At 36.2% G+C, this 12,291-nt stretch overlaps 1 protein-coding gene across 1 annotated transcript in view; it reads right to left on the bottom strand.

Annotated features, from left to right (window-relative positions):
• Positions 1-12,291, bottom strand: part of LOC106471359 (sodium/glucose cotransporter 4-like) — a 27,991-nt gene that overhangs the window by 2,169 nt on the left and 13,531 nt on the right. The window contains exons 4-7 of the mRNA XM_013931959.2: positions 11,707-11,857; positions 8,854-9,022; positions 7,952-8,173; positions 5,020-5,197 (exon numbers count right to left, since the gene is read on the bottom strand). Of these exons, the coding sequence (XP_013787413.1) occupies positions 5,020-5,197; positions 7,952-8,173; positions 8,854-9,022; positions 11,707-11,857 (720 nt within the window). The remainder of the gene's footprint in view (positions 1-5,019; positions 5,198-7,951; positions 8,174-8,853; positions 9,023-11,706; positions 11,858-12,291) is intronic.

Raw genomic sequence — 12,291 nt, 5'->3', positions numbered from 1 at the left:
GGACGGCTAGCGCAGATAGCCCTCGTGTAGCTTTGCGCGAAATTCAAAAACAAAGAAAAAAGTAGAGCAAATTTAATCTGTATAACAAGAAAACACGTTGACACACGCACTACCGTTTTACTGGATGTTATTTTCTTCGTGTATACTTGAAGACAACCAGATATATTCAACAATAATAGATATTCCCTTTAACCCTACTTTTTATACTAATGGTACTACTGCACAAAGTAATTATTTTTTTATTAAATAATGCTCGAAAGAACACAAAATAATAAGATGCAAAAAGGAGAATGTGTCCCATAACTATCACAATTTTTTATGGCTTTCTAATTATACCACAAACGTCGTTAAAATTTAAGTAAAACTGGTCGAAATGTTTCCCGTAGGAACAAAAAGTAAACTTAATTCGAAACTATTAAGAAAAAAAAAGTAGAATAATAGCCATTTCAATGAAGGAACCCTTGGTTTTATATTGATTATGGATAATATAGGGTTAAAAGTCGTAGAAAACTATTGGCAAGTTCTGAAAGGGAAGACGGACAGGTGGGCGTGGCAAGAGAGGTCTAATTTTCTATTTGATATCTCTGTAACTAATTAAAGGCTGTAAATATTATGCTTTGCCTGAGCAATGACAATATTATACTGCCCCATCCCCTACAAAAGGGTTAAAAAGAGACGTAGGCCTGCCTTTCTCAGAAGAACAGTTGTGACAAGCACGAGCTTGTTGTATACCAAGCTATCCTAAGCGTTTTTACTTTACGCCTCTGTACTTGTTACGATGTTGTTCTTCAAGTTTCTAGGTCAAGAGGTCGCGGGTATCTTTAAATGATACATTTTACTGTTGTTAATTGTTACGTATAGACAGATCAAGTCTTACTATTGAGAAAATGAATATCAGAAAAATCTGCAAGTATCCGCGTAAATCATAGGATTCTCAGAAAGATGAATCTATGAAGGAGACAGGTGGATGAAGCGAGAAGTGCCAAAGGACTGAAGATGAAATAGTCATACCTGGAAACTCGAAAGAGGATGATAAACTATTGAACCAAAGAGACAGTGTGGATACTTCTGATCAAGGAAATGAAGAAATATTGGGCGAACCCACTAGCATTGGAGAACCGAGCAGCAACAGTGGAAAATTAAATCTGCCTAGGTCGACTCTTGGCGAAGGTGGTCCGGCTAACATATTCCAAATGCCCAACAATGGACCAATTCGACCTGATCTTAATAAGCCCTGCTGCTTTCCAAAGACTTATGGACGAAAATTCATACTTGAATGGTATAAAGCATATCCTTGGCTTCAATATTTTGCATCTACTCACAAAGTTTTACTGTTTTCTCTGTCGCCATTTTACTACAGGCCCTAAATATCAAGCTGAGCAAGCTTTTCTGTCTGAATGATTCAATACGTGGAAAAAGTGAAAGGGTGAATCTCTAAAAAACAATAATCTTCTCAAATGCAAGCAGTCTGATGCACGTTTGAACAATGTGTGCAAATATAATGCTTATTTAGAATCAAAGCTTTATGAGAAAATACTAGCAGATCGTGTTAATGAAGCTCACTGACCGATTGTGGAAAAAATAGGGAATGCATCAAAATACTTGGAGATACGTTCAGGCTTACAGCTGTCGAAAAAATACCTCTGAGGAATCATCGTGAAGAAGACACAGCTGAAAATAAAGGAAACTTTATGGAAATATTAAACTTTTTAAGGACTTATTCCCAGATCATAAATTAACAACAATTGAGAAATATGCACACCGCAGTGTACAAGATGCCATTTTGTATGTCCTCAGTGATATATTTTTGGACAAAATAAAATAGAAAATAAGAGAAGCTCAATAATTTTTTATCTTAGTCGATGGAACTAAAGACCTGTCCAAAGAAGAGTAGATGAGTTTGGTATTTTAATGATTCAGAGTTCATGGAGAATTTTGAAGTCGACTCAGAATCGTTGGCCAAATATATTCTGGAGCAGTTAAAAGACAATGGACTTAATATCACAAACCTGATTGGTAAAGGATATGATGGCATTGCTGTCATGTGCGGCAAGTGCTCTGGGTTTCAACAGAAAATAAAACAAATCGTACCTGAAGTATTGCACATCGTCCTAATTTGGTCATCATAGAAAGTGTGAAATCTGTTACCTCTTTTTCTGACTTTTTTCTTAAGACTTACTATAATATTTTAAGTGGTTCTAATGTTCACACACACACAAGTTCAAAGAAAAAAAGACATGCACCCATATGAAAAGCCTATAGAATTTAAAACAATGTTGGAACACGATTGGCTTGCCAGGTGCATGCTGGAGGTGCAATTGTAGCAAGGTCTGACTGTTTTATTAAATATCTGAGGCATGTTGACATAAGTGCCAGCAATCAAGACTGTGCATTAAATGTCCAATCTACGTTGGTGCAACCAGAAATTCATATATGTATGCAGTTTGTGAATGACATCTTAGGTGAAGAAAAAGGAGCGTCAGATAAGCTGCAAAGGTCCAAGTTAGATTATATGAAAGCAGCAGATCTCACTGAGAGTCTTCTAGCAGAGTTGCAAACGTACAGATGTGACGAGGAAAATGTACATCATTTTCAACGTTCGCAGTTCTAACCACACTTAGGACACTGAACACCATACGAGATTCACCTTGCAGCCCACTATAGGCTCAATCTTGAAGACATACAAATGGAAATGAGGTAAGCTAAGAGAACGAATGAGCATTCAGGTGCAACATTTAGAGCAGTCGAAGAGTTTGCAGTACATCTCTAACCCCTATTTCTGGCTTTTACTAAACTTTAGAATTTTATACAGATAGCAATAACTCGCCCAATTAGCACAGCCAGCTGTGAAAGGAGCTTTAGCAAGCTAAAACTGATTAAAAATCACTTTAGAACCAATACGGCAGATAAGAGACTGAAGATTCTAACAGTAATTAGCGTGCACAGAGAAAGGTGCTCTTTCTATTGATCTTAATGATGTTGTTGACATGTTCATTACTAAGTTTCCAAATACAAGGTTAACATAGGTTTAAAGTCGAAGAGGATGATCGTTCCAATTGGTGTCTTGGTAAGTTCGTGCTTATTCATTATTGATCAATTAAATTCTAAAGGGACTTGTAACCCCCCCCCCCCAAATGCTAGATACCCAAGAATGGTCAAAAACCTTCTGATCCTTTCCAAGGTCAGTGAGTACTTTGGAGCTTCAAAATTCAATACAAAGTACTATTTGAAACCCAACATTGGATCAATGTAATTTCTCATGCTAAAAATTTGGTGGTGGGAATAACAAGTCCTTTCAAAATTACACGTGTATAAGATGTTTTGTTTTGCCCCCCAAATTTTGGCTTGCCTCCCACTTATGTAACAATAGATATGCTTTATTCATAACCATCTGTGTCCCATGAAATTTGGTAGGATAAGTGTATAATTGCCGTGTTATGCTTTGAATTATATTTTAAATGTATGTAATAGGTCTGGGCTGGCGGTTTCTGATGGTCCATTAAGCTATTTTTTTCTCTGTAATGTGAAAATAAAGATTAGCTCAGGGAAAACTATGATTAGGGATGGGACAACTAGCCCAATTTCTCAATGGTAGTTGGAAGTCGTGTGACCTATAAAATTAAACAAGGATGAAGGGTGAGTAAACTTTGTCAGTATTTAACTATCAGAGGGCGTGATATAAATAGCACAATATATTCATTAACATCACCAAGACATAAGGATTATCTAATTGTCAGGTTTTTGTATAGAGCCAGATTCTTTACACTAGCTGCCTGTGATATGTTGGCGATAAATGTCAACAATAAAAGGACAGCACACAATCCGCTAGTTTTAAAATAATATATTCAAAACAAGTCAAACGTATGTACAAAAAATCATTACACATTAGTTACATTAGTTGTATGTAAAACTCTAAATAATTCTATTTTCTTGTTAAACGTCCACACATACCAGTTCAGTTATTTTGGAACCCAACTGACAAGACGAATTAGTTTTCTCTACTCTGTTTCTTACTGTACAATTTGCGATAAATTCCCTTACATTACCCCGTGGGTTACCATATGTGTATCCAGAACTTTCAATAATTGTTACCTTTTTGTCAAAGTCCACACAGACTGGTTCAAATATTTTAGATCACCATTTGACAAGTCAAATTATTATTCTTATCTTTGTTAACTGTAAAACACACTTTAAAATATCTCCCGTTTCGGCTAAATTACCAATCAAGCAATTTGACTTCATTTTCATTAACTTAACTTTTCCTCACTTGGTAGCCCATATATATATATAGTCTCCCAGTGGGTCAGCGGTAAGTTGTAAGATGTCGTGTTTACCAACGTATGTTTGTTTGGTCATGTATGTAGATTTAATCAGGTTTTTGATATTAATCATACAAAATTACGAGCATAAGTCGTTGTATATTGAATAATAAACAGACAATGGTTTTAATCAAACTTGTAATAATAGTAAAATACACATAACCAAATACACGTGGTTAAAATAATACACATCGAATGAAAGAGCGTATTTTGTATCGGTATGCTATTGTGTTCAAAGTACACAGAGTTTGATATCACGTGATCATTTGTGTTGGATATACTAGACTGTTTGGTGTAAGAGTTATTATTTAGTTCATTTAGTGACCTAATATTTAACGATTATTTAGTTTTCACAACAAGAGTGTTAAAACTTAATCATTTTAAAGGTTTATTACACAAGTTTGTTACGTAACTCGGTAAGAGTCGTACGTTGTGTGTGTAGTTGAATTGTTGTAATTTGACGTCACATCACTAGAACCTTCTGTGTATTTTTCTCGTTGCTTTAAGTGAACATTGTTACATCATAGCGTCTCGTAGTTTGTAGAAAGTTCTAGGCCTCAGTTGGCAATATGCAAATATGGATACATCCTACGCTAATTTATTAGTGAAAATAATAACAACCCAATTCCGATAACTAGGTATGGAAGAAAAATGACGAACATCAGAATAAAACCTGGAAAAAAAAGTAAAAAAAAATTACCTTTAATAAATGATCTTTTCTCTAAAATTTCACTGGATTCAAGTTTTTGTGTCTCAAGAATATTCCTCTCTTCTAGAGCTATAGCCTGATCACCGTTGTTTGACTGCATTTCGTGTTCTTTATCTATGTCTATTCGTTGCTTGTCGCTGAATCTTGTCCAAAATGTCAGTCGGTACAACTGTTAAGAAAAATTCAACTTTTGACCACGAAAACATATTTAACAATTTTCAAAACCTGAATATCGGAAGCAAGTATTAAAACTCAACAGGGTCTAAAAACAAATGAAAAAAATTCACACACGAAATCTTAACACATAGACATTGCTTTACGAGATGGGACTTGGAGAAATGAAATACCCTTCGCTTTGCAGAGTTTAGAGAAGTTTAAAAAGCTTTTCACACACACGTATAGTGACGTCGTCCGTACTATGTTTCAGGAAAGTTGAATTACCTGGATTGGGAGTAAACGTTCAGTAGCTGTTTGCTGATTGTTTAATATAAGCTTCATTTGAAAATGTCTCGTTTTCAGCTTTCAACGTTAGAAACCGAGTTTCCTTACCCGTGGTGGGCAGAACACAGGTAATCTGATCATAAGATTCACTCTTAAACTGAAACGCAGTTTTTCGTGACAAATTCCATCAGTTTTTTTTAAAGGATTATCTACTTAATCCGTTAACACATTCCTTATCTTTAAAAACAAGGTTAACACAAAGATTAAATGTGTCATCTAGAGGCAGATTAGTGAACACAGATTCAATATCTAACCTGGCTAAATAAATGTCTTCATCAAACCTCATGTTTCGAAAATTATCAGAAAAATCAAAGCTGTGTAACTATTAAAAATAAACTCAATTAAAGACGAACATAAGAATTTGGAGAGTTTGTATTAAAAAAAAAAAAGGCCCATGTTAGAAAGAATAGGTCTGATAGGGAAATCAGGTTTGTGAATCTTAGATAGCCCATAAAGTGTGCCAGCGTGGGAACCAAGTGGTCTAATATCATTATAAGTATTATCATGCAGATCATTAGTTTTCTTTAAGCCTATCAGGAATTTAATCAATTTGCTCTGTTTTGAAGCGGTATGGTCTTTCAATAGTTTAGTGTTACTAATTACTAGTGTGACTTTATCAATGTAGTCATCTTTATCCAAAAATAACTAGCTGTGTATTTTCTTTGTCTTGTTTAGTAATGACAATATTACCTTCGGATTTGAACGTGTTTAGGGCTATAAATCCTTTTTTTTTATGCCTGACATTATAGAATTGTAACCACGAAAGGGTGATCTTGCTGATATGTGTTCTAACATTATTTAACCTTTCATTACAAAGTGGGTAAATGTCACAAGTTTTGAGTTTTCTTAACTAGGGTTTAAAAGGAACCAAATAGTCACGATACCAAAGTTCTCCCGGTACTAGAGAATATCTTAAGACCCTAGACAAAACCCTTTTCATCTACTTCCTCAACTGTAGGCCCGGCATGGCCAGATGGTTAGGATGCTCGACTCGCAACCTGCGGGTCGCGGGTTCGAATCCCCGTCCCACCAAACATGCTCGACCTTTCACCCGTGGAGGGGGGCGTTATAATGTGACGGTCAATCACACTATTCGTTGGTAAAAGAGTAGCCCAAGAGTTGGCGGTGGGTGGTGATGACTAGCTGCCTTCCCTCTAGCCTTACACTGCTGAATTAGGGACGGCTAGCGCAGATAGCCCTCGTGTAGCTTTGCGCAAAATTCAAAACAAACAAAGTAAAGCTTTTTCAACTCGTACTTTAGATCTAATTTCAGACTTCAAAAATTTTGGTTGAGTGTTTCGATATTGTTTGTCTTTCTTCAAAGTGTCATTAGCAGTCTGAAGACTGAAAAAACTTTAGAAAAATGTTTTACCAATATCTTAGAAAAGAAAGACGGTATTTATGTAAGGTAACAAAAGTTTTCTCAAACTTACAAAACAGTCCGAAAAATCTTACGCCGTACCTGTCTTTTAGGACCATCAATAAAACCATTCAACTATTACATCTATTCGGGTCACTGAACCATGGAGTCCCAAAGCTACAGGTAATGATCTCTCTACCGTACACAACTTCAGACTCACGAATCTTGAAGAGTAAACTATAAACCATAGTTTAGCTACAAGTTTTTCTTCAATGTGTATTCAGACTTTTCTTTTTCCTGGTTTAAATATCGTACCCAGGTTTCTGAACAGTCACACGTTGATTATGAATATTGTTGCCCAACGTGTGGGGGCGCTTACGTCGGACCGACTGTTAGAAAATTGGGAACATTTTAAGCCTAGTTTCAAGGACACTTCAAGCATTGTTTAGCATGCATTAAGTGAATGTCATTTGGTCCCAACCCTCATCATGTTCAAAGTAATAAGTAAAGCCGAAAATGAGACTATGCAACCGGTGAAGGAGACCCTTTTAATCCTTCATATGAAGCCTAGGTAAAACAATCAGCAAACAGGTAATGAACGTTTACTCCTAATTTAGGTAACCATAACTTTATTTAAACTTTCATGCCCAACTGCGTAGATTTCAGTAAATATTTCAAGCACACGGTTTCGTAATATCATTAATGTTTTTCAATTATCGTTAGGGTTACTTCACACATGTTGTTGAATTGGCACAGCTAATAAATGGTTTTGTAACTCCTTTAACGTTTCTTTATGCAGAATTAATTAATTAATTAAAAAACTTAATGAAAACATATATGTCATCAATAACATGATACCACGTGGTTTATGGTATAAAATATAAATTCCTTAGTTAATTAAAAAAACAAAAACATTATGGTTTTGATTAAATTGAGATTTATTGTACAAACAAGTCCGAGTGAGTCACAAAAAAAAACACCTACAAACAGAAGCTTTCTTAGTTAATTTCCTATAAATATGAATCATAAAGTTCTCAAATTTACTTATGCTTCAGAACTTACATGTTTTTTATCGATAGGTTTCGTCAGAAGACTGAAAGTTACGGTGCAAAAAGCTGTAAAAAGAAACTGAATACAAGCGAAATGAAGATAATGTATTTCGGTGAGTATCCCGGGGCGACTGTCTCTTTGACTGCTACTGCAATGTGGTTCCTGGTACACAAAATCCAGTACAAAACGAATGATTCCCATTACCTGGCCACACATCAACCCCCAGAAGGCACCCTGTTGAGAATCAATGTCAAACATGTGACAAACGTAATAAGAAAATACACTTAAAAAACGGCCTTTTTTTTTTTTTAGACAAGCAATTTACTCCCGTTAAATAAACTAGCACGGAGCTCAAGAAGCTACTGTTATAATGGTTTATATTGTTTTTTTTAAAAAACGATTATTAGGCAAAACTAAGATTGAAAAGTTTAGTAACATAACGAAAGTTGTTTTATGAATTCTTGAACTACAAGTTCCAGAATTAACCCTAGCTGCTGTCCAGTGATAAACTTAAGCTCAGACTTACTTTCTAGTTTCCCATGTTCTACAAAACTTTGCAATGATACGTTACTTATACTGGAAATCCTTTATAGGCCAGTTACAAGTGAGGTAAATAAAAATGTTATTTGGTGATACGATCATTTTAAATAGCTGGCGATATCCTAAATACAGCCAATAAGAGAATAAGATTCTTCATATCCAAGGAACTACAAAGAGGTCCTTTGGTTTCATACGTTATATAATACTGACAGAGTTTTACGGGCAATATTTGTCACCAAACATAAAAGTACAGGATTAAAATATATATATATATATATATGCACTGATGTTTTGACTTTACCGTGCTAATACAAAGAACATAAATATCTTACATTTTGAGGTTAGTCGCGTTAACAAGTAAAAATTAAACCTACTGGTTCATTGATTCGTTCCCAAAACATAGCCAAGATGAAAATCGCTGACACAGGAGGTGCTAAGTAGCTGGTTACACTTTGTGTGTATTGGTACAGTTGACTGCTATGGGAAGACTGTACTATTGGAATCCAAAGTATACTCACAACCGTCATGAATAAGACAAACACCCTGTAATTTCAATAAGAATAGTACAAAAGAAGAAGAAACGTATTCTTGAAATTGTTGACTGACGTACAGTAATAGAAAGTATTATTAAACAGTCCAAGTGTATCACAACTAGAAGACACAAAAACGAGCAATAAACTATATTTGAACTTATTAACACACAGGATGTCTCCCTCAACCAGGGGTGAAGTAATGTTGTTGGGTGGCAGGGTAAGGAACAAGAAATTACGGTAACTCTTTCTTGGGGGTGTTGCATCCGCCGTTGGAAAGTCCAGAATCTGTTGTATCCAAATATTTAATCCATTTGATGGTGACGTGCTTCGGTCGGGAATTATGAGCAGTCAAAAGGTCACCGGGATTTAGAGTGACCGTACCTCCTTACTAGCAACAGTCACACGTACGAAATGGTTCTTTTTTGTTTTTGATTTTCAGATTAAATTATACAGTCTTTGATCATTATGGGGTTGGAGATCTTGTTCTTGATCTTCTGATCTGGCGGAAGATTACAACTATTATCACTACCCTCTTGTCGGTACCACACCGATTTTTAAATGCCCTCACAGCAACTTTGGGTTTGATGGATGAATTTGCTTCGAGAAGGGTTGCCAAAAAGTCCATTGTGATCGAACCAACAGCGGCTGCACAGATTGAGAGTCGAATGTCTCCAAACTTGGTGATTGATGGTGACGTGCCAGAGAGTAGCAATGGTCAGCCGGACTTCGTGCTACTTGCTCAAGATAAATTGGGCTCCGGTCTGAAAAAAAATAGATGCAACGATGGGCGAAGAAGAAGAAAATTCCCGTAGAGGACCCGTCGGTTAAACCAGGAGAAATACTGTCGTTAATTATGGTTATGTGACCAGTCGTAGGTTGGAAAGTGTAAATTGTAATTGTCATATTTCATCGCACCCTACATCCTTTGTAAGTTTCACCAAAATCGGGTAGAACCCGGGATATTTTACGTTCGATCCTTGCCACTCTGGTTAAGGTGAGGGGGAGATTCTAAGTTAATGGTAGAAAACGTTATAATATTAAATAAATAATACAGTTTTATAATACACTAGTACTTTATATGTGAGCACTTTGCTTTAAACACCTTGTTTTCATAGTGTCGTGGACTTGATCAAACGTGGAATATATGCTTGTGACTCTACAATCCAGCCACGTTGTTTGGTCGTCTAAGTTCTTCCTAAACACACACAGCTTTAAGAATGTTCACATCAAGACTTTGTGAAGGCCAAGCCATGGTTGTGAGTATTTAACTGGCCCCAAGATATCATTTTACTACATCTGCTTGGAATCATTATCTTTTATGGAAGATATATATTCCTACCTGATGAGTAATTTCTCTGGAGGAATGGTATGGTGTATCGGAATCTGTATATGTTTGTCAGGGTAACATCAGTTTTGTGTGGATTATGAATACCATTGGATGCGATACAATCCCCAACTTGTACCGATCCCTCACCATGTATATGTTTGTCAGGGTAACATCAGTTTTGTGTGGATTATGAATACCACTGGATGCGATACAATCCGCAACTTGTACCGATCCCTCACCATGTATATGTTTGTCAGGGTACCATCAGTTTTGTGTGGATTATGAATACCATTGGATGCGATACAATCCCAAACTTGTACCGATCCCTCACCATGTATAGGTTTGTCAGGGTAACATCAGTTCTGTGTGGATTATGAATACCATTGGATGCGATACAATCCCAAACTTGTACCGATCCCTCACCATGTATATGTTTGTCAGGGTAACATCAGTTTCGTGTGGATTATGAATACCACTGGATGCGATACAATCCCCAACTTGTACCGATCCCTCACCATGTATATGTTTGTCAGGGTAACATCAGTTTTGTGTGGATTATGAATACCATTGGATGCGATACAATCCCAAACTTATACCGATCCCTCACCGTGCTTCCCTGTGGATATTGTTCATTGTTTATAACACTATCCTTCTCTCTTTTCCATTGAACGAACAATCGTTGATGGCTACCAAACAATTCGGACTTGGATTCATTAGGAAAATGTACACACGTCTCCAAATGTTTGTTCTTCAATATCCATTTCAAACTTTTAATTTAGTTTCCTCTTTTCAGCAGTGTGTTGTTGTTGTTTTTTAACCGCTACACGTCCAACGAGGCAACTCCTCGCTCATGTTTGTTTTCCGGTTCTGTATATACAGCAAGGTTATTCTCCAGGTCTGTATTGAACGGTCACATGTACTTTGTAATGAATATTCTCTGAGACAATTTCGCAATGTCCTCTTCAGAATCTTGCATACAGTTCCTACTGAAACATGAAGTCTTGTCGCAATATTTCACCAGCCAAAAAACTCTGATTTCCAATTTGCTGGTCATGTAATATTTCATCCCTGATAGCTATAACTACAATCACAATACTACTACTGGGCACATTTTAAGACTGCCTGTACGTTTCTAGATTTTGTACTGATGCGGAACTGGTTGTATCAACACGTGACTACACTACAGTGCAATTTATTTCCACACGAGGATGACATTTGCTTTCTATTTCCCTTTTCCTACTGTTCTCATAATTATTTCCATTGTTCTGATATTTCTAACGACTAAGAACACATCCCGAGTAATAAGAAATATATATATATATGTCTAATAGATTTGTATAATTGAAATTAAAATGTAAAAGATCTACCGTCCAACAATGAGAACCTCCATTTCGGACGCTTGTTTTCGTATTCTAATCCATATATCGATAGCAAACAATGTGGAACTACTGTTGAACACGGAAGTTAGTGACGTCACTAATGCTGCCATCATGGTGGCTAACATTAAACCCGTGGCGCCTAAAACAAACGAAAAGGACAATACTTATATCTGTGTTTCTTGGTTAGTTGTAAAAATAGATAAACTTCTGTTTCATTATCAAGTCGGAGAGCGTAGACATTGCGGTGTCGAATGTTTTGATTGGTTCTGTCTTGTTTCTTTAGTGGTGTCGAATGTTTTGATTGGTTCTGTCTTGTTTCTTTAGCGGTCTCGAATGTTTTGATTGGTTCTGTCTTGTTTCTTTAGTGGTGTCGAATGTTTTGATTGGTTCTGTTATGTTTCTTTAGCGGTGACGAATGTTTTGATTGGTTCTGTCTTGTTTCTTTAGCGGTGTCGAATGTTTTGATTAGTTCTGTCTTGTTTCTTTAGCGGTGTCGAATGTTTTGATTGGTTCTGTCTTGTTTCTTTAACGGTGTCGCATTCAGTATGGACACCAAAACTAAAGAAACAAGAC

This window comes from Limulus polyphemus, unplaced genomic scaffold (genome assembly GCF_000517525.1).
Source record: "Limulus polyphemus unplaced genomic scaffold, Limulus_polyphemus-2.1.2 Scaffold4567, whole genome shotgun sequence".
Taxonomy (NCBI): Eukaryota; Metazoa; Arthropoda; class Merostomata; order Xiphosura; family Limulidae; genus Limulus; species Limulus polyphemus.
This window is presented reverse-complemented; position numbering and strand designations above follow the sequence as displayed.